This window comes from Zingiber officinale, chromosome 8A (assembly GCF_018446385.1).
Source record: "Zingiber officinale cultivar Zhangliang chromosome 8A, Zo_v1.1, whole genome shotgun sequence".
NCBI lineage: Eukaryota > Viridiplantae > Streptophyta > Magnoliopsida > Zingiberales > Zingiberaceae > Zingiber > Zingiber officinale.
The window spans coordinates 67238246-67258853 of record NC_056000.1 but is presented as its reverse complement, the minus strand read 5'-3'; the positions used below and the strand labels follow the sequence as shown (position 1 = coordinate 67258853).

General features: G+C 40.6%; 3 protein-coding genes across 3 annotated transcripts; 1 reads left to right on the top strand and 2 right to left on the bottom strand.

The window, feature by feature from the left end:
* Positions 1–7626: 7626 nt before the first annotated feature.
* Positions 7627–9325, bottom strand: LOC122009360 (protein POLLENLESS 3-LIKE 2-like). Its single transcript, XM_042565481.1, has 4 exons — positions 8662–9325; positions 8436–8583; positions 8193–8356; positions 7627–8098 (listed from the first exon to the last, which is right to left on the bottom strand). Exons 2-4 carry the CDS (start codon positions 8536–8538, stop codon positions 7832–7834), a joined length of 534 nt encoding a protein of 177 aa, XP_042421415.1. The 5' UTR covers positions 8539–8583; positions 8662–9325; the 3' UTR covers positions 7627–7831.
* A 1232-nt stretch (positions 9326–10557) lies between these two features.
* LOC122009357 (myb-related protein 308-like) lies at positions 10558–11867 on the top strand. Its single transcript, XM_042565475.1, has 2 exons — positions 10558–11234; positions 11316–11867. Exons 1-2 carry the CDS (start codon positions 10753–10755, stop codon positions 11737–11739), a joined length of 906 nt encoding a protein of 301 aa, XP_042421409.1. The 5' UTR covers positions 10558–10752; the 3' UTR covers positions 11740–11867.
* Positions 11868–15114: 3247 nt separating this feature from the next.
* Positions 15115–20074, bottom strand: LOC122009356 (dnaJ protein ERDJ3B-like). The gene is made up of 10 exons (XM_042565474.1): positions 19896–20074; positions 19645–19793; positions 19394–19520; positions 17274–17388; positions 16927–17043; positions 16706–16792; positions 15997–16056; positions 15840–15917; positions 15660–15731; positions 15115–15585 (listed from the first exon to the last, which is right to left on the bottom strand). The coding sequence occupies exons 1-10, from the start codon at positions 19967–19969 to the stop codon at positions 15427–15429; spliced, it is 1038 nt and encodes a 345-aa protein (XP_042421408.1). The 5' UTR covers positions 19970–20074; the 3' UTR covers positions 15115–15426.
* Positions 20075–20608: the final 534 nt, after the last annotated feature.

Here is a 20608-nt window from a genome sequence, read left to right as displayed (position 1 = left end):
GTTGTCGCCTGTCGGGTATCCGTCGATCGGCCTCATGATGTCGTTGTCTCCTGTCGGATGAAGGTGATCGACGGTGGCCACCCCGGGGCACGGGGTGTGCGATCAGGGGAAGGCTCCGGCAATCCCTTGTATTATGCGTGTCTGTCCGGTGAAATGAGCAAACCATTGGGGTCCATACCTTCTTTTTAGGTTTGGGCCGCTCGACCGATACTTCTTGGATGACGTGGGATCTTGCATGTTGCTGGGGGCGGACTGCTTCAGCTCGAGGTCCTCTGGGTGGTTGATGAGCAGTGTGCGGCTTTCGCTCAGCAGTGGCCGCCCGCTCGGTTGGAGCTTCCTTCCTTCGGGCCGCTTGGGCTTCCTCCACATTAATGTATTCATTGGCCCAGTGTAACATATGGTCGTACTCTCGGGGCGACTTTCGAATAAGCGAGCGGAAGAAGTCCCCGTCCACGAGGCCTTGCATGAACGCATTCATCATCGTTTCTGAGGTGACCGTTGGAATGTCCATGGCCACCTGGTTGAATCGTTGGATATAAGCTCTGAGTGGCTCTCTAGGCTCTTGCTTGATGGCGAACAGGCTAACACTTGTCTTCTGATAACGTCGACTGCTTGCAAAATGGTGGAGGAAGGTCGTGCGGAACTCTTTGAAACTTGTGATGGATCCGTCCGACAGCCTCCGAAACCACCGTTGCGCAGATCCCGAGAGGGTGGTAAGGAACACCCGACACTTTACTCCATCTGTGTATTGATGAAGGGTGACTGTGTTGTCGAACTTACCAAGGTGATCATCCGGGTCGGTGGTTCCGTTATATTCACCGATCGCCGGGGGCACATAGTGTTTTGGCAGAGGGTCCCGCAGGATGGCCTCTGAAAACTGACGGTTGATCCGCTCAGGGGAGGCGTCTGCTCGGGGGGCCTTGCCTTTTCTGTTGTCTCGTATTGGCACTTCATCTGATGAAGATCCTCGATCACGATTAACTGTTGCAGCTTCAGGAGGCGTGCGGAATAGGGCCCGATGAAATAGAACCGTGGCATGCGGTGCTTCCGCTCGACCCCCTGATGCTGATGTCGCTTGTTGCTCAATCCGCTCGGCTTGCGACTTCTGCCTTTGTTGTTCCACGAGCTTAGCTTCTCTTGTTTCGATCAGAGCGTCGAGCTCCTCTGTGGAGATCATCACTGAGTGCGGTCGTCCAGCTTCGTCCATTGCTTCTGCTCGGATGCAGGTGCGTTCCCACAGACGTCGCCAAATTGATCCTGTCCGAACGCTGAATCAATAGGTGCTGGGCACATGACGCTCTCCGAAGTGCTGACGTAGATCTCCGACCAGTCATGTGGACCTCCGGCGAACCTGCAAAGAAGTCGGGTCGGGAAGGGGTTCCTGGCGACGACCCTCCGACGCTCAAGTCAGGCAAGAGGAAGACGAGAAAGTGGCTCTAAATATGCGAGATCGCGTACCTCCGGCGAAGTGTGAGGCTCCTTATATAGAGCTGTGAAGAGGCTCACGCACACATACCGAGGCGAATACGTGTCCTCTAACCATACCTCAGTATGGGCTTGTCAGAAGAGCTTACCTGACACCATACTGCTACAGTCCGAGCACATCTCTGATGGGACGGAGGAACCCTCTGTCGTAAGATCCTGCGTATGGCCTGGTCGTTGAACATACCCGCTATCAGAAGATGCTCCCTTGTCCTTTTGTCTCTTCTTATCCCATTCTGAGCGTCCATCCGCTTGGCAAGCATCGGTCTGACCGGGCGTAGATATCGGTCCGACCGGGAAGATTCTCTCGGCCACGTGCTCGGATGAGACTGTTCACAGTATTGCTGCCTTATGTCTTCGGCCGAGCGGGCTATCCGCTCGGTTAGTCGACCCTGTTCAACATGAGCGTCAGAACCCCGACTCCCAGTCGGGGTGTCTTTGCTTCCGTTCGGAACGTTCGGCCGGTCGCCCCAAATCTTCATCCGCTCGGCCAAACCTCTGGTTGACCTTTTACCTTTCAACCTCCACGTGGCGTTGACTCTGCTTAAAGGGGGTTCCCCGTCGTTACCGCTGGATCAATGTCTATTCTGGAATCACTTAGGGGTTCAATAACTAAGAATAATGATATCAAAACCTTCCTTAAGGAATTAACGGACTGATTCACCTCAAATGAAAAGGTCAAGACTACTACACTTCTCACGAAGTTAGTGTCTATGCGATACAATAGGAGGGATAATATTAGGGAGTATATCATGGAGATGCCCAACTTGGTTACAAGACTTAAGACACTAAATCTAGATATATCTAAAAGTGTCCCTGTAAAACTTATCCTAATCTCACTGCCTACACAATTCACTCCTTTTAAGATTAGCTATAATACTCAAAAGGAGAATGAACATTAAATGAGTTCATGGCTCAGTGTGTACAAGAAGAAGAGAGATTGAGGGGTGACACATCTCATAATGCTCACTATACATGTTCATCTCAGTATTCGAATAAGAAGAAAAAAAAGGTAATGATAAGAGTAAGGATAAACAATTTACAATGACTAGAGCTTCAGGGCATAAGGTGCAAAAATAACAAAATCTAGACCCAACTTATTTCTTTTGTAAAAATAAAGGTCATCTGAAGAAAGATTGTCCCATATACGTCAACTGGCATATTTAAAAAAGGTAAACTTCTCAACTTTATTAGTTTAGAAGTCAACCTAGCTACTATATCTAATAACACTTGATGGATATATACTGGTATAACTATTCACATAAATATAACTATACAGGGTTGTCTCAGGAATTGAATATCAATTGATACTGAAAGATTCATCTATATAAGAATTTGGTAAGAAGGAAATAGTGAAGGCAATAGGTGTCTTTAGAGTTTGTTTAGGGAATAATATACTTTTGAATTTGGAATACATTTATAGTGTCGTCTTTTAGACAGAATTTAATTCTTATTTCATGTTTGGACAACTCTGGATACACTTGTTCATTTGGAAATAGAAAGTGTAATATTTTTTGAAATTCTATCTTATGTTATAATGGTTCCTTAATTGACAAAATATATAGATTGGACACTAAAAGCTCATACAAATAACCTTGTGATGCATAGTATAAGTATGAAGCGTGGTGTGACAAATGAAAATTCATCCATGTTGTGGCATAGGCATTTAGGGCATATCTCTAAACAACGCCTAGAGAGGTTAATATCACTAAAAATTCTCGATTCTCTTGATATGTCAAATTTTAGAATTTACATTGAGTGTATTAAGGGGAAAATGACTAACAAAAGTAATAAGGGTTTAAGGTAGAGTAATGATGTCTTAGAGCTTAATTATGTATACGGATATATGTGGATCACTTTTATAAGATTTATAAATGATTATTCTCGATACAGATACTTGTACCTTATTCATGAGAAGTCACAATCCTTGAACATGTTCAAAATCTTCAAAGCTGAACTTAAAAATCAACTTGGTAAGAAGATTAAGGCTGTAAAATTAGACCATGGTGGTAAATATTATAGTAGATCTGACGGATCAGGTGAACAACGACCTAGGCCATTTGTGGATTACCTTCCTGAGTACGGTATCATGGCGCAATCAGCATGTAGGGACACCTTAGATGAATGGTGTAGCAGAGCGACAAAATAGGACTTTTAAGGACATAGTAAGAAGTATGATCATATTTTCTTCTCTATCAGAGTCCTTATGGGGTGAGACACTCAAAACTATAGTTTATCTACTCAACATAGTTCCTAATAAGGTGGTAACAAAAATCACATACAAGTTGTGGACAAATAGAGTGCCTAGTCTTAGGCATCTATATGTCTGGGGTTGTCCAGCTGAAATTAGACCCTATAGGTCTAACGAAAGGAAATTGGACTTAAGAACTGTTAGTTGTCATTTTGTAAGATACTTTGAAAACTCAAGAGGTTTCAAGTTTTTCAACCCCTTAAGTAAATCCTTTTTTGAAACGGGAAATGTCAAATTTATTAAGGATGGTGAGAATGATAAAGTTAAGAAATATCATTTGAGAAGAATATTGATGATCCTAATATGGTAACTACCGATGTATCTAATAGTGAAATAATTATCATTCCATATACAATTGAAGCTGTATAATCGGAAGGGATAGTTGACCACGATATTTCCATGTTCCCTCCAATTCAATTAGAAGGTACGTCATTTCAAATAGAGGAATTCCCTCCTATAGTTGAGAATGACTTCTGCTCTGTCCGAAAGCGAGGAAGATGACAAGCTAGGAATGTGGCTTGAAGGTTGACGAAGTGAAGACTTCATGCGGTCTTGCAATACAAGAGACGTTAGTGCCGAGCGGGGAAGGGGTTCCCGACGTTGACCCTTCAACACTCAAGTGAGTTTCCAATGAAGTGGAGAATGATAAGAATGTTGTAGCAACGAGCGTGTGAGATAACGAAGTTGTACATACCTCCACCTGTAGATAGGAGTTCCCTTTTATAATGTCATTGTAATGTCTACACATGCATCTTAAAGCGGGCATACACTTTCCTAAGCATCTTAGGAAAAAGCAAGTCCAAAAGTATCCCTGATACATTTTCTTAAGCAAACATGCAAATCCCTAATGTGATAGGCTGGAAATCTTTTATCGTACTATTTGCCTGCAGAACATGCTCTGTTGTCAATGGCATAAACCTCTAAAAAGATACAAGGAGACACGTAAGTGGGTCCTACTGTAGGTCGATCAGTGGTAGCTCGGCTGGGACACGTCCCGCTTGTCTGTGTTGCACAGAGCAATTTCCCTTCACTTAGCTTTTCCATAATTGGAGGGCTCATCCCCGAATAAACACACCACTCGCTCAGCAAGGACGATGGTCTGGGGAGGTAGTGTCTATTTATCTAGTAACCTTATATTATTCGCTTGACCCTGCTCGTCCATTCGGGAGTGTCACCCGTCCGGCCATAACTCAGTCAAACTATCGATGTTGCCTAATCTATGGGCAGTGTCCTTTTACCTTCCTTGACTTTGACCTCCACATCAGCTAGTCTTCCTTACTTTGACCTATCTTTGGTAGGGCTCCTCTTCATCACTGTATCAACTGTCAATCACTTCAAGATCAAGTATTACTAAGGAGATCCATTAGAGAAAAGAGATCTATGATATCTCATGATTATGTATATCTCCAAGAGCTTGAATTCGACATTGGGTTGGAAGATGATCTCACATCTTTCGAAGAAGTCAAACAATGCCCTCATCCAAAAAAATGGATCAAAGTCATGAAGGAAAAGATGAAGTCTACGGAGGACAACGACGTTAGGAACTTGTTGAACTGCTTGAAGGTGTAAAACCTGTTGGTTATAAATAGATATTTAAAATCAAACAAAATTCATATGACAATGTCGAAAAATATAAGGCACATCTAGTTGTTAAGGGATTCACTCAGAAAGAGAACATTGATTACAAGGAGACTTTTTTTATCAGTTTCGACGAAAGATTCCCTTAGTATAATCATGACACTTGTAGCTCACTATGACCTAGAGCTATACCAAATGGACGTAGAGACTGCGTTTCTTAATAAAAATATTAAGGAAAATATATACATGTTATAACCGGAGAACTTTGAGTCAAAAGATTCAAAACACCTAGTATGTAAACTAAGGAAGTCCATTTATGATTTAAAGAAGACATCTCATCAATAGTACCGGTAGTTTGATCAAGTGGTTTCTTCACATGATTTCAAAAAGGATCTAGTTGATCAATGTTTATATATCAAGTTCAGTGGAATAAGTTTATTATACTTGTCTTTGTATATGGATGATATATTACTTGCAAATAATGATATGAGTCTGCTACTAGAAACCAAGTCATTTCTATCTGGTGAATTTAAAATGAAGGATCTTGTGAGGTATCTTTTGTCTTAAGCAGACAGATTGCACGTGATCGTTCAAGGTACACACTTGGACTATCACAAAAGGTTTACATAGAAAAGGTGTTCATACGGTATGACATGCAAAATTGTGCTCTTGGTGACATTCCAGTGGCAAAGGGTGATAGGCTTAGCTTGCAATAATGTCCACGTCATGAACTTGAGATTAAGAAAATGCAATAATTCCCCTATGCATCTGTAGTAAGGAGTTTGATGTATGCTCAAGTATGTAGGCGTCCGGATCTTACGTACATTGTGGAAATATTGGCCAGATATTTGAGTAACCCTGGACCAGAGCATTGAAAATGTATAGAGAAGGCTATGGGGTATTTGCAATGAATGAAGGATTACATGTTCACATATCAGAGATCAGGTCATCTGGAGATCATTGGATGTTTAGAGTCCGATTTTGTTGGATACTTGGATAGTAGGAGGTCCATCTTAGGTTATGTCTTCATGATGACAGGAGGGGTTGTGCCATGGAAAAGCGTCCAATAGATGCTTATAGTCACTTCTACTATAGAGGTACAATTTATAGCCTGCTATAAAGCTTCCAACCACGGGATATGAATGCAAAATCTTATCACAGGTTTACATATCATTGGAGGCGTTGATAGACCATTGAAGATCAACTGTGATAATAAAATTGTAGAATTGTATTTCAAGAATAACTACAGTTCGTCGATGTTTAAACACATTGACATAAAAGTTTTATTGGTTAAAAAAAGAATTCAGAATGGTCTAATAATGATAGAGCATCTAAGGATAAATTCCATATTAGCAGATTTACTCACTAAGAGCTTATCACCTAAGGTGTTTCATCAGCATGTGCTAGAATATAGGAATCTATATTTTGTGTGATGCTATATATATTCATGAACATATATTTTAGCTCATTGTATATACTGTAGATTTTCTATATGTGTGCATGATTTTAACTTTCTCTGATATATGGATATCATATTTACTATTGTGGTTTTCCATTTTTGCTATTGTAAATATGATGTAGATTTCATTTAAAGTCATAAGTTGAATCATTATTTACCATTGCGGTTTAGCATAAAGTTTTGGTTTATGTGATTTGGACCCGGTTGAGTCATAAAGAGGATTTATTAAGAATGAACACTTATTGAGAATGTCATTTTTGTACTACACATCCACATTTGATCTATATCGTTCATGATATTAGTACTATAATTACTATTAGGTCTTGTTACAGTTATAGTAACTATGACTTTTTTAGTCCTATACTAATTAATTTAATGGACCAGATTGTTTAAAGAGATGGTTAACCCATAAAGTTTGGTATATTGAGCTCAACTAAAAAATTTTGTGGTATATAAGGAATCAAGTATAGCCTGAGAGATTATAAGATTAAAAATTAATATGGATGAACTAAATTTAATTAAATCCACATGGATGAGCTTTAATTTTCATAAGGTGAGCTTATCTTTAATTAACACATAACTAACCGTCATTAAAGAAAATAAACCTCAATTAAGGGATTTAATTTTTAATTGCATATAAAGGGATTTGGATTCATTAGAAGTGGATTCAATATATAGATTTAATAATCCGGTTCAACATTAATGAATTATTAATGATGGATGAAATTTATGGTCGATATATAAAGGAAGAGATATATTTTATTAAAGATATGTTTCAGGTGACAAGATTTAGGTTAGCTCTTTCTTAGCTATTGTTTCCATTTCAATATTGTTTTAGAAATAGATGATAACTTGATTCTACTGTAAATGAATCCTTCAGTTTTATTATTGATGTATTCAGGGTAGTGACGTTCTCGTCGGCTAAGAGGTTTATCGTCCGGAGATGGAGAAAGAGGTGGCATTGTCAGGTAGTCGACGCAAGGTTGGGGCTGCCATATCGAGAGGCGGAACCGACGAACAAAGACCCAACTCTGGTCGGCGCTGCCGCCGGCGGTGCGGCACTAGAGCTTCAATTCGAGATCCCGAAGCATCTCCTGTGCTCTCTCGAAGGCCTTGAGGAGCGCATCCACGCTGCGCAGGCTGTCCACGTCTGCCGCCACCTGTCGCGCGCGCTTCAGCGTGTCCTTGGCCTCCGCGATACGCTCCTGCTTCGTCAGGCAGATGCCGAGGTTGCACATCTTATTGCGATTGGCGCCGATCTGAATGGCGCGCCGGTAGGCCGCCTCCGCGTACTTCTCCTTCTGCATCAGCGCCCATCCCAAGTTCCCCTGCCACACAGGCAATACATCAAACACTTTAAGTGCGTGACAAGCATCTTCTTCCGTGCATGGCGAACCAACAATGGCGGCGGCGATCTCTCACCAGGAGTCTGGTGGCTTCCTGCTCCAGCGTCACCTGGAACTTCCTCCCCTTCGATCGCGCCATCTTGGTTCGCTTCTGTTGAAGGCGAGCTCCTTCTGGATCAGTTGAAGCCTGTGCTTCAGGAGAATCAGGGGCGCGATTTAATCGTCCAATCTCCCGCACCTCTGCCGAAAAAACTCCAAATCAATCCAAATTCGCATCGAAATCGAGCAATTCAATAAGGACCTGGGATAAAAATCGGACCTTGTACAAGTCCAACAGTATGTGGTACAGCGACTCCTGCGCCTGGTCGGATCACAGCCGCCGGAGCGACTGATCGGTTTTGTTGCTTCATTACGATGGACATGTCCTTGAGAGCGCTGTCAACGCGGTCGCCGGCGTTGATGGCGGCCTAGAAAAGCGCGATCTATCAGGATCCTTATCCACCAGGCGCATCGAACAGAGAGCAATAAAAAAAACGGGACCTTACCGATCGATCGATCGAGAAGGGAGGAGGCGCAATGGATCACTGGACCCGTTTCGAGCTGACGTAGGGGGTGCCGCCGACGGGGACCTTGTGGGCGACATGGAAGGGAACGGAGCGAGCGATTGGTCCCGGAATGGGCTTGATGGGGGAGCAAGGTGCGGACTTCGACGCCGACCGGTTGCAGGTGAGGGCGTTGGCATTCCAGGCCTCGTGCATCATCAACTCCTCCTTCGAATCTTATGCAGCGTAATGTGCTGCGGCCGAAGGAATCGAAGAAGAAGAAGATCACGAGGAAGGAGGACGAGGAGGAGCCGCGAGGAAGGAAGCGTGGGAGAATCGACCGTTGGAAATGTAGCCGTTGCGGATTGACAAACAAATACGAAATAAAAGAGGAGGGTAATTTACTTAAATGTCTTTTTCCGTTGCTTATTTCAAATGCAACCCATCATTTGATAAATTTATCAAAATGCACCCTTAGATATTCAATAATATCAAAGCTTTGTAGAATTTAGTGTGCGAGCGCCATGAATTTTCTCTAAAAGAAATGACAAGGACTTTGGATTCTACATGTTGTATAAGGTTTTACTACAATCATATAGATATATCGCTATGTTTTAATATAATCAATCGATCGTTTAACTCGATGTCCTAGATAAATTTTTCAAATTTGAGTAAGAGAGACCCTCCCCCCTTTCCCCTCGTATCCCTAACGAAATAGAGATAAACATAAACATTTATGTCCAAACAAACCTACCTCCTTTTCCTTCTCGCAACTCCCACTTGATTCTTGCACCAAACATAAAATATACACGCGAAAAAGAATATGCGGAAAAGGAAACAAGACAAGTGGAAGGTGAACCAAAGCGCATAGCACTACAACCGCAACCACACCATTCAATTTGTAGCTTTATCCACCACCTCCATCTACTAGATTCATATATCATCGAGGAATTAGCGGTTGGCATCTTAGACAACTCTACCTAATCAAAAGTGACACGAACCAAAAATATCCCCTAAAGTTAGCCACCCATCAATTGTTTAGTCACTTTAAAACAACACTAGTACTGACCAAAAGTAAAGGAATTTTTCCATGTTGTCTTCCCTTAAGATTATTCCTTCAACTAGGTTAAAAGGTATTCGATACGACTGCCACATGCCGAGACATACAAGGCCTGGTCTTGATCATGTTCATGTACCTTACAAACACAATCTCACCAATGTACTGAAATCACAATAGTTGGTCGGTGTGGCACATGCACAATGAGTTGCTGATGTTTATAAAGTAAAACGACATGACATTTACATTGCAAGATGCCTCACTTTGCCTATTTCCTTCTAAGAAGATTCCACCTTTGTTAAATTGAACAAACAACTTTCGAGCTCACCTTGCAAGCATGTCGAGAGAGTGTTCGCGGCTCGCCCTACCCTAATGGATTATCGAGGAGACAAATTCCCCTTCGAATTTATTTCAATAGTATAGCTAAACGAGATGAATGGTGGACATACAAAGGGACCCCCCCATGGCGGATTAGAGTCAATCATTGCTCGGGTACACCAAACCAAACTAGAGCGATATGAGCCATATAATGCATAATCTTATGCTCCACATGACGAATTCATATTGTGATAGCCCCTCTCACCCTCCTCTCTTCTTCCATGCCCAACCCTTGTCGCTAATTAACTTGTTCTTGTGGGTTACGAAATCAAAGGTGCGATTAAACTCACACAGAACCAATCTAAACAAGATATAGATGGGAGATGCTAAGTGATTCTTCGTAAATTTAAGCTTGGTTCATAGGATTATAGGTGACCTTCTCGATCGAAAATCATGGTAGATGGAGTTGGTTTGTCGAGCTGCAAATGGGAGTTCATTGGTTTGTTTAACTACGGGCAAACTAGTCTGGTCGATAGGATCTCAACCCAATTTTGAAACAAGGGCAAAACGTTGTCAGTGACCTTGTCGGTCGGAAGCCATAGTAGCCAATAGCCATAGTAGATGCATCAGACCGGACCGAGTTGGTCTGATGCATCTTTGATCCTAAATCGGGCCGGGGTTCAATTGGCAGTTCGTATTTACCAACCTCGAGGTCGGTCATGGCGACCAATGATGAGACGCTGTGCCTTTTGGAGCGAGAGGGTGACGCCATGGTGGCTCTTGAAGGCGACGCCTACCTTCCTCTCGGCCTTCTTCATCCCTTACTCATCAACTCGGCCACCCTCCTCTCTCTTTATAAGCGGATCGAGGGCGATCGGCCGCAGAGCAGCGGCGGATTAGATCGGCGGCGAGTAATCAATCAATCAATCAATCAGTCGATGGGGAGGTCGCCGTGCTGCGAGAAGGCGCACACGAACAAGGGGGCGTGGACGAAGGAGGAGGACGACCGGCTAGTCGCCTACATCCGAGCCCACGGCGAAGGCTGCTGGCGGTCGCTGCCCAAGGCCGCCGGCCTCCTCCGCTGCGGCAAGAGCTGCCGCCTCCGGTGGATCAACTACCTCCGCCCAGACCTCAAGCGCGGAAACTTCACCGACGACGAGGACGAGCTCATTATCCACCTCCACGCTCTCCTCGGCAACAAGTAATCACGACGCGATGCCCTAGAAAAAAAATTCCATCTTTTTAGGGAAAAATAATCCCCAATATCCGATTTCGATCGCAGATGGTCGCTGATAGCCGCGCGGCTGCCGGGGAGAACCGATAACGAGATCAAGAACTACTGGAACACTCACATCAGGAGGAAGCTACTGAGCAGGGGAGTCGATCCGGTGACTCACCGGCCGATCGCCGATTCGACCGAAAAGAAGCCTCCTTCCGCGATCGGATTCATGTCAAATCAAACGGAAGTCAAGAAGGAAGACAAGACCACCTCCATCCCCACCCCCACCGCCGCCACCAGCAGTAGCAGCGAGGAATATGAGTCCCCGGCATGGCGGCGGCAGCGGAAGCCCAAGTTGCCGGACCTCAACCTTGAGCTATGCATTGCGCCTCCCTTTCCCAGCCAGCTCGAAGGTGATCGAATGCTCACAAAGGAAGAGGAAGAAGACCAAGAACAAAGAAGAATTGAAGGCTTCTACTTCAGCTGACGATACACTGTAAGCTTTAACTATCATAGAGATGGATAAACCTCCACCAGAGGCTCTCATTCTAGAGGAGTGTTGGATCTTGTGAATTTACTAGTTTTTATTAAATTAATTCAGTTATTGGTGATGAATTCTTGCAATAGTTTATTAGTCACTGTTCTTGATTGTCTTGAATCATCCTCATGTCTTGGTCATACTAATGGCTAGTAGTCATCCGTGATTTACTTCCTCCATATTAGTTTAGGGACAAATTGACGAGGACGCTAGAGCGAATGAATAACCTTTTGTCATATGATTATCTTGAATCATGCTGAGCTCCGATGTGAAAGCCTGGCTTGTTTGCTTGAAAACATTTTATTTAAGTTTTGTAGTTTGATAGGCATTTTAGTATTTTAAGAATTTCTAAATCACACGTATTTTTTTTTTACTAAACGACACTCCTATGTTTATATTTTTTTAAAAATATCCTTCCTATCAAATTAAAGAGAAATCTTGGCCAATAATAAAGTTATTGCTGTCCGACATACCAATCACCGGGATTGAATGGTTAGATTAACTGTATACAATATAATATAAGATAAGATTATCTACAATAGACTAAATTCATAAAACTTCATACATATCTTCAGGACTACGATGCAACAACAAAGAGCTTCTGTAGTTTATCCTGTTAGCTAGAATGGGATCATTTAAACGGATCACTTAAACGCAAACTTTAGTAAATATTTTATGTGAAACAAATGAATCCTTGGTTTAACTAGTTGAATCAGTCTGATTCTTTTTTAGGTTAGGGTTTTTGTCAGTGGCACAGCACAACAAAATGCATTGAATCGATTTAGGTATGCGGATGAGAGGGGTAACAGATGAATCTTAATAGTACATGAGAGAAGTTATTAACAATAATGATCCCAACAATGGTACAGAGAACTATTGGTTGAAGAGACCCCGAGCCAACCACTAACATTGATTGATTGGTTTAGTAGATCGACATCGAACTAACCGTATCACGTAACCTAAAAGTCGAAAACTATATTGTTTTAACTAGTTGAACTACTTTGTAATGCAATTCTCTTCGAGTAAAAGATGAAATGTAAAACTTAATACTAACTAGTTGAAGCAAAGTCAGTAAAATATGACTTCCAATCCTACTCATCAAAGGCACCAAACTCTCCGAGTTTGCTCCATACATTCCTAGTCTATCTCGGAAAAGTCCTCCGAGTCATTAAACCGATGATTGAATTTGACCACTTACGATAATCATTTGAAAAAACAAAGACGAGTCATAACTCACTATGCTACAATGAAGATCAAGCACTGTGCAGATGCATCAAACTACCGATGTCATCTCGATCTCCTACGGGAAGCACGTTGCAGCCCAAACTTTGGATACAATCTTTGTGAAATAAATGCAACAAAAACTTTTAATATACTTCACTCGTGTTCATAATGTGGAGATAAATTATTTGAAAGACTAATTACTAACTGTTCTGTAAGGTGGTGTCGCAATTCCCTAACATTGCAATGCACATTTTAATCTTCATAATGTTTAGAAGTTTAAAGAAATGTTATCATTAATTGTCTAGTTTTAATGTAATATATTGGTGCAATTTTCTTATATCAAGGTTGATCAGTTTGACTGCTTTCGACTCAAACTTGAGTCTTGATGTTTGACAATATGTGAAAATTATAGATGCAATTATTCGTTTAGAGAGATTATTGGTGTAATTCTTCTTTGGTCAAGATTTTACCAATTCGATGTGAAGAAGAGTTAAGTAGGTCAAAGTTGACCAAATATTTAATTGGGAAGTCCTAACTGGAGGTTAGGTAAGGGCAAAACTAACGGAAAGGTTGACAAATGAAGAAAATCTAAGTGGATCAATATTGACCAGACACTTGGTGTGAAAGTCGTGATGAGTGAAGTCAGACAGTTGAAAAATCTTTGTGAATGAAGCCGGGTGAAAATCCTAGAGAGTGAAGCTAGGTGATTGAAAGTCCTGGTGAGTGAAGCTAGGTGAACGAAAGTTCTGATGAGTGAAGCTAGGTGATGGAAAGTCCTAGTGAGTGAAGCTAGGCAATTGGAAAATCCTAGTAAGTAAAGCCAGGTGAAAAATCCTAGTGAGTGAAGCTAGGCAGATGAAAATCATAGTGAGTGAAGCTATGCGATAGAAAGTCCTAGTGAGTGAAGCCAGATAGTTGGAAAATCCTAGTGAGTGAAGTAAGGTGAAAAGTCCTAATAAGTGAAGATATGCAGATAAAAATCTTAGTAAGTGAAGTTAGATAATGAAAAGTCTTGGTGAGTGAAGCAAGTGAAAAGCCCTAGTGAGTGAAGCTAGGTAGTGAGGAAGTCTTAGTTAGTGAAACTAGGCAGTTGAAATCCAGGTGGGTCAACGGTTGACCGGACACCCGGTGATTAGAAGTCCAAGTGGGTCAAAGCTGACCGGACACTTAATACGAGATGGTAAGTCCAAGTGGGTCGAGGTTGACCGGACACTTGGCACAAGGAGAAAAGTCCAAATGGATCAAAGGATTGACCGAACACTTGATGAAGAAGTCTCAGCAGGTCAAGGTTGACCGGACACTTGGCACAAGGAGCAAAATCCAAGTGGATCAAAGGATTGACCGAACACTTGATGAAGAAATCTCAGCAGGTCAAAGTTGACCGGATGCTAGGCAAGGAACCTTAGGACTCGAGTACGATTGTTGAATCGCTTAGGATAAGCGATTTAGCATGCCGTAATCGATTACCCTAATCGATTAAGGTAATATTACGCGAGTGCATAGCAAAGTGCCTAAGAGGCTTAGGGCAATCGCTTAAGAGGCTTTCTCGCGCAAACAAAACGCTTCCTAATCAATTAGGAAGACGTAATCGATTAGGGTAATTAATTACGCTTAAAAATTAGCCTTTATAAGCCTGATAAAAGGGTTTTTGCGTGCACTATTTCAGCACCCCTCTCACGTCTTCTTCTCTGATTCTCACCGCGGTTCTTGAAAGTTATTGAGCAAAGTGTTGCTACATTTCCAAGCATCAAGAGGCGTTTCCAAATAAGAAAGGAGCAAACTAGAGTTTCATTGTTATAAATCTTGTAAGATTTCATTTGTATTTCTTTCTCTTTTCTTCTTGTTGTATTGAGAGTTTGTATGAGGTTTCTCCACCTTCGGGTATTTCCGAGAAGGAATGTTTACATATTGGATGTGTGAGAGAGGACCGGATCCTTGAATTGGTCACCTTATTTGAGATGGATACCAAGTAAATTCATCTTGTTAGCGTTTGCTTGAGTATTTTCCACTACAACAACTCATCAACCAAGCGAACGGGAGCTAATCACCCGCCCTCCAGCTCCGAAAGTGTCCTAACATAATCACCAACCTTTTCATCCAAACTTTAACTTAAAATTTTAATTTTAGTCTAAAAAACTTCAAATACAAAGGATGATTACATGAGCATGTCTAAATAATGTATTAGATAATACATTTCTCAAAACATACATAATTTGGAGAACATAAAAGGCTATGACTCAGTTTGATTCAATGTTCTAAACCTAAGTCTCATGCCTGAAAAATTTTGATGGCTAGAAAAAGAAGGATAATAAATCTTTCAGTTCTTTGTAGACTTACTTTTTTTTTTTTTTTGAGTGTTTGCACTTCAGGAGGGGCAAGCTCTGTGGTGGTGCAATAGAAGAGGCCTTGTTTTTATGAAAGCGCTGCCTTGATCTTTGTCTTCTGGTCTTCGGTTAGCGACTTGGGGAATAGAACTTCGTAAGTGACGTACAAATCTCCTTTCTTGGTGTTCAGGTGGAGAGGCATTCCTTCCCCTTTGAACTTTCTGATCTCTTTAGGCTTAGTGATACCCTGGTGTTCATTTTCTCGATAAGTAAATGGAACTGAGAAGATGCTGTTAGGAGAAGAGTGGAGTGTTCACTGACCTTGCTACCTATTTCAACCGGATGTCCATCAAGATGTTGGATGGCTTTCTCGAAACCAACAAGAGCTTCAAGCTGGAAGAACGGGCAAGAGCTATTAGGCATAGCTTGCAATGGCACGCACAAATAATAATTCCGAGAAAGAAAGATGATATAAAGCCATTTAGAGAAGGAAAAAAATACCAATTTAATAGTCACTGTCATATGCAAGTCATTTCCTTCTCTTTTGAAGCGATCGTGAGGTGCTGTTCGAATTCTGAACTGTTCATCAGAAAGCCAGCTTCCAATCGTAAGTTATATGTTCTAGCAAAGGCATTTAAGATGCAATGACTAAAAATACCTTCAAATCACCAGCTTCACCATCAATTTTGGGTTCTCCATCCTCGTAAAACATCACCTCCTATAACATGAGTATATTGTTTTAGGCAATTTTAAGGTGAACAAAAAAGGCAAAGGAAGAAGCTTCAGGGCATAATCACACCCCCATTCTTCCATTTAAAATAAGTATTAATACTAATAAAGGATAGTCTAGTAATATAGACACAAAAGGAAGAGAAGAAATAGACAGGACGGAAATAGTAAATTCATCTCCGAGAGCTCACAAACTAGAAAATTCTATTTTGTTTTTCATTGTCATGGATGATCTACATCAGCTAAAGGTTGAGCCTAGAGCTAATACCATATTATCTCAATAGGGGAGAGATCTGAGTTCCCTTGTGCCATCCAGAGTGTGTAATTAAATGTACTGTGCTTGTACTGTTATTGTATTTGAACTCATCAATCAGTTTATTCATACTAAAGATGGATAAAGGTGAATCCTTATAATTGGTAATGATAGTAACAACATAGCAACATTTGCAATCGACAATAAGATATTTAGTAGCAAATCTACTCTTGCAAACTTGAAAACAAGCAATCCTGCAAGCATCAACTGAAGAAATAATTTTATCTATTTGCAAAGAACTGGTCCATTCAAGACAACAAGAGGCATTTGCTAACTGAACCATTTAGCAGTGACAGGTAAGAAGTATTAAGGTTTAGTAATTTACTTGACCATCCTGCATTCCCTTCTCAATATCCACCGTCAAAAAAAAGCCTTCTCGCACAAATTTCACATTGGGACATTCTTCACATACCTGAAAAATTCAAAACATTGTGAAATTTCAATAAAAAAAAAAAGTATAACTACAAAAGCTTATATTAAAAAATGATGCTAATTTCAAATAGTTCAAATAAAATGAAAAAGATAGTTTATAGACACCAGCATTACCAACTCAGTCATTTGTTGGAACATTCCAGGAGCAATTTGCTTATGATAGACTTCATTCTTGCAGTTACAGCGCCTCTTTCCAGGAGCTGACTTGATGACATTCTTCTCTCTCCAAATCTTATAGCCAAATCACAAAATAAATTAGGATAAGCATTGTGCAAGTAATTTCTTCACTAATGTCAAATTTAAACATAATTCTGCAAAGCCAAAGAACAATTGGTTATTCTTTAATTGATTACCCTTTGAGAGAAAAAAAATACAATACCCTTTACTGCAGCAACGAAGGCTCTAAGGTCTAGAAAAGCTAGAACAGAAAACCACAAGAAACCTATAAACTGGTTTCTTACCTTTAGTGTGCCTCCCATGTATAAATCTTCCAAAGTGGCATCCAATTCAACAACAACATCATCACCTTTTGGTATTGCCTCTTCCTCCTCTTCTCTTGGACCACCCCCAAAGAAGCTGAAGAAATCTCAGTGCAAACAATGCTTATTAGACTGCATCATTATTAAGTCATTGAACAAATGATTTAGATGATATAAAAAGAAAGATAAGCAGCTTCTGTGAAGTAATTCGGAAGTTACTAAAAACATTACTTGAAAAAATAAGATCAAAACAAAAGAAAATGCAGATCTTTATGTGTGTCACATCAAAAACATGAAAAATTAAAACCAATATATAAAGAAACAGCATCCTAATAGTTTACCATGATTGATCCCTTTTGCATCTAGATGTTTGTTGTCGGATGCATCTTTTATCAGTGTTCTAAAAATCGGCCTAGGCACCAGTCAGCCGCACTGAAAACATGCTAGTAGACCGCCTAGGCGGTCTTGGCGCCTAGGTGGGATTAGGCGGCCCTATGCGCCGACTAGTCGGTCGAATTGTCTAGGCATGGCGGAAATAGTGCAGGATTTTCATAATTTTTTTAGTTTGGGCTTTTAAATTTAAAGCCCATTTAAAAAAATAGAAATATACATTTTTTTGTATTGGGCTTAAGTTTTATAAGTCATAAACTTTGGTCCAACAAGAAAATCGATTTGTTGACTTGCCCTAGTGATTAGTACCAAACTTCATCCAGAGCAGGAGAAATTAGAGCAAATGAAGAAGTCCACATTTATGAGAAATCAAAGAGTTAACGGGCTGGAGAAATCAATTTGAAAAAAAAATTGGTTAACTAAGAGACTTAGAAGCGATTGAATCGAAGGTTGGTCAAAACCTCATCCTTTGAAAACGTCATTTCATTAGACAACCCCGAAAAATCTCTAAAGTGAGAGAACTTCACGAGGATGATTTTGCATCCAAAGAAGAAGAGGAGGATCACAATGATAATATTGAGTTTGTGTCCGATAAAGAACAAGTTGCTGAAAATTATGGAGAAGAAGTAGAATAATATTGTGATATTTTATTAATTGTGTAATTTTGAACTCATTTTGAATTTGATGTTATTGTGTTGGAGTTATAGAATGCGATTTATTATGTAATTTATGTTGATACCGTGAAATCCGCCTAGTGACGCCTCGCCTAGTCCTCGCCTAAGCGGTTTAGGCGCTAGGTGCTGGTCTGGCGCCCGACTAGCGCCTAGCAAATTTTAGAACCTTGTCTTTTATTAATATTTTTTTACTCAGATGACTGAGGCTGCTAATTTTTGTGTAACATTATTTGGTCAGTACAACCACTTGAGTATGATTTTGTAATAAAAGCTGAGAGTAAAAATGAACATCTTGATGCTAAACTGAAATTTACAAAATGTATTGGCAAGTTGCCGTCCACTGTTGTTGCTGTTCTTGACCTTGAACATAACTAGGAAGGGATCCCCCATTAGAGCATTAGATTAGGAAATAACAAGTAAAAGAATTTGCTATTTTTCTTCCCTCTGATTGGAATAGAGAATGATAGCAAGTTATGAAGTCTAGAAACGAGTTAAATATGACACAACAGCTAACATGAGTGCAGCTAGTTGTGACAAAATTTTGGGGATTCCCCAAAATTGCTACATAGTAGAAGCTTATGTTTCTGTCTTATTCATGTTCTAAAGAAATCTATCATTTTAAAATTATACCTTCAAATTTAAGGTATTCATATCACTTCCTGCCATTTAACTTCTAAAGAAATCTATCATTTTAAAATAAAACCTTCTCACAGGAAACATCCATTTTTGTCTGGATGTTTGTTTTGGCCACTGCCACATTACATATTATCCACTATGTTCCTAAACAAATTTCATTATCCTTACATTTTAAAAATATTCTAGCATCGATAGGAAGACAGCAAGAGCATATAATTTTAATTGGTGAAATAAAATGGTAACTATGAGATAAATTGTCACAGTAGATTATGTACAGAGCCTAACAAAACTGATCAAATTGAAGCATTTAAAGTATCTCCGGCAAAGGGGCAATACCTATGGTTCTTGGTATACAAACTCCCACCAGATTACAAAAAAAATTAAAATAAATAACCTTTTTACCTGCTAAAAATGTCTTGAATATTCATTCCTTGGCCTCTTCCACCCCCAGCAGCATGCTGCTTCAGTCCCTCTTCACCATACCGATCATAGATTTTCCTTTTCTCATCATCAGAGAGCACTTCATAAGCTGGTACCAAAAGACCATTTTTTTTTTAATAAAACAGACCAATGATCGCAAGAATTGAAGCACTAAATTCCAATATAAAGCAAACAGATATCACATTTCTTCATCCTAAGTTCTCTCAACCCACCATTATTGATCTCCGCAAATTTCATGTTGGCCTCTTCATTTCCCTGGTTCTTGTCCGGATGATACTTCAAAGCGAGCTTCCTGTAGGCCCTTTTGATCTGCTCCTCCGAAGCACCCTTCGGCACCTGCAACACGTCGTAATAATTCTTCCTGGACATGGAACCCCAAACTTTCAGCGATCGATCGAGATGCAAAGCTCAAATCTCAAACGCAGCGAAAAGGAAACCGATGAGGGAACTGATCGAGCCGTACCCTCCGAGCGCGCAAAGAGCGTGGGCGAGGACCAAGGCAAGGAGGAGGAGGAGGCCTCTCGCCGGAGTCGGCATGGGGAGCCTTGCGATGGGAGGATCGATCCGGGGGTTCTCCGATCCGGCCGCTGCCGCTCGCTCTCGACGATGGAAGATCGAATTGCTTATTTATTAAAAACTTAATAAATATTTTCAAAACTTTTTTCATTTTGCAAATAAAAAATAGAATCAACTGTGGCGCGTCAACGAGACGAGACTTCGAGGACGTGGATCCAATAAATTGGGCCAATGAGAAGAGGAGCCGAAACCATGGAACCCAATTGGGAGAGGACACGTGGCGTGGAGCCTTCCAGTCGTTATTCCATTGGTTATTTGAGGAGAAAAGTCCATTATCACCCTATGCTTTAAAATATTCCTGGAACACCCCTGTAGTTTAACTATTATATTTTTTTACCCTTTTCATGAGTATTGTGTAACGTCTTGTAAGTTTAAGGTAAAAATTTAAAAAGGTGTCTCCTTTTATGTTATAGTTTTTTTTATAAATTCTTAAATCAATTGACTTCTAATTATTAGGTCAGTATAGTTGACTTGCTATCTAGTCAACCACCAGAAGTCACAAAATTCATCTTAATCGATTTATGATCTTGTAACTTGCCCTAAGGTTTGGAATGTTACCGGTTGAGTCTTGAAATCCATTTTTTTTTTAAATTTTATATA

What these genes read in the sequence shown, in the direction of transcription:
- LOC122009360 (XM_042565481.1), bottom strand. Translation starts at nt 8,538, where the DNA reads ATGTCCATCGTAATGAAGCAACAAAACCGATCAGTCGCTCCGGCGGCT. An exon ending in TACTGTTGGACTTGTACAAG is followed by an intron (nt 8,357 to 8,435) that starts GTCCGATTTTTA and finishes TTTTTTCGGCAG; the next exon opens with AGGTGCGGGAGATTGGACGA. An exon ending in AGGAAGCCACCAGACTCCTG is followed by an intron (nt 8,099 to 8,192) that starts GTGAGAGATCGC and finishes CCTGTGTGGCAG; the next exon opens with GGGAACTTGGGATGGGCGCT.
- LOC122009357 (XM_042565475.1), top strand. Translation starts at nt 10,753, where the DNA reads ATGGCGACCAATGATGAGACGCTGTGCCTTTTGGAGCGAGAGGGTGAC. An exon ending in CACGCTCTCCTCGGCAACAA is followed by an intron (nt 11,235 to 11,315) that starts GTAATCACGACG and finishes TTTCGATCGCAG; the next exon opens with ATGGTCGCTGATAGCCGCGC.
- LOC122009356 (XM_042565474.1), bottom strand. Translation starts at nt 19,969, where the DNA reads ATGCCGACTCCGGCGAGAGGCCTCCTCCTCCTCCTTGCCTTGGTCCTC. An exon ending in TCCAACAAATGACTGAGTTG is followed by an intron (nt 16,793 to 16,926) that starts GTAATGCTGGTG and finishes TGAATTTTTCAG; the next exon opens with GTATGTGAAGAATGTCCCAA. An exon ending in GTGAAGCTGGTGATTTGAAG is followed by an intron (nt 15,918 to 15,996) that starts GTATTTTTAGTC and finishes TCTGATGAACAG; the next exon opens with TTCAGAATTCGAACAGCACC.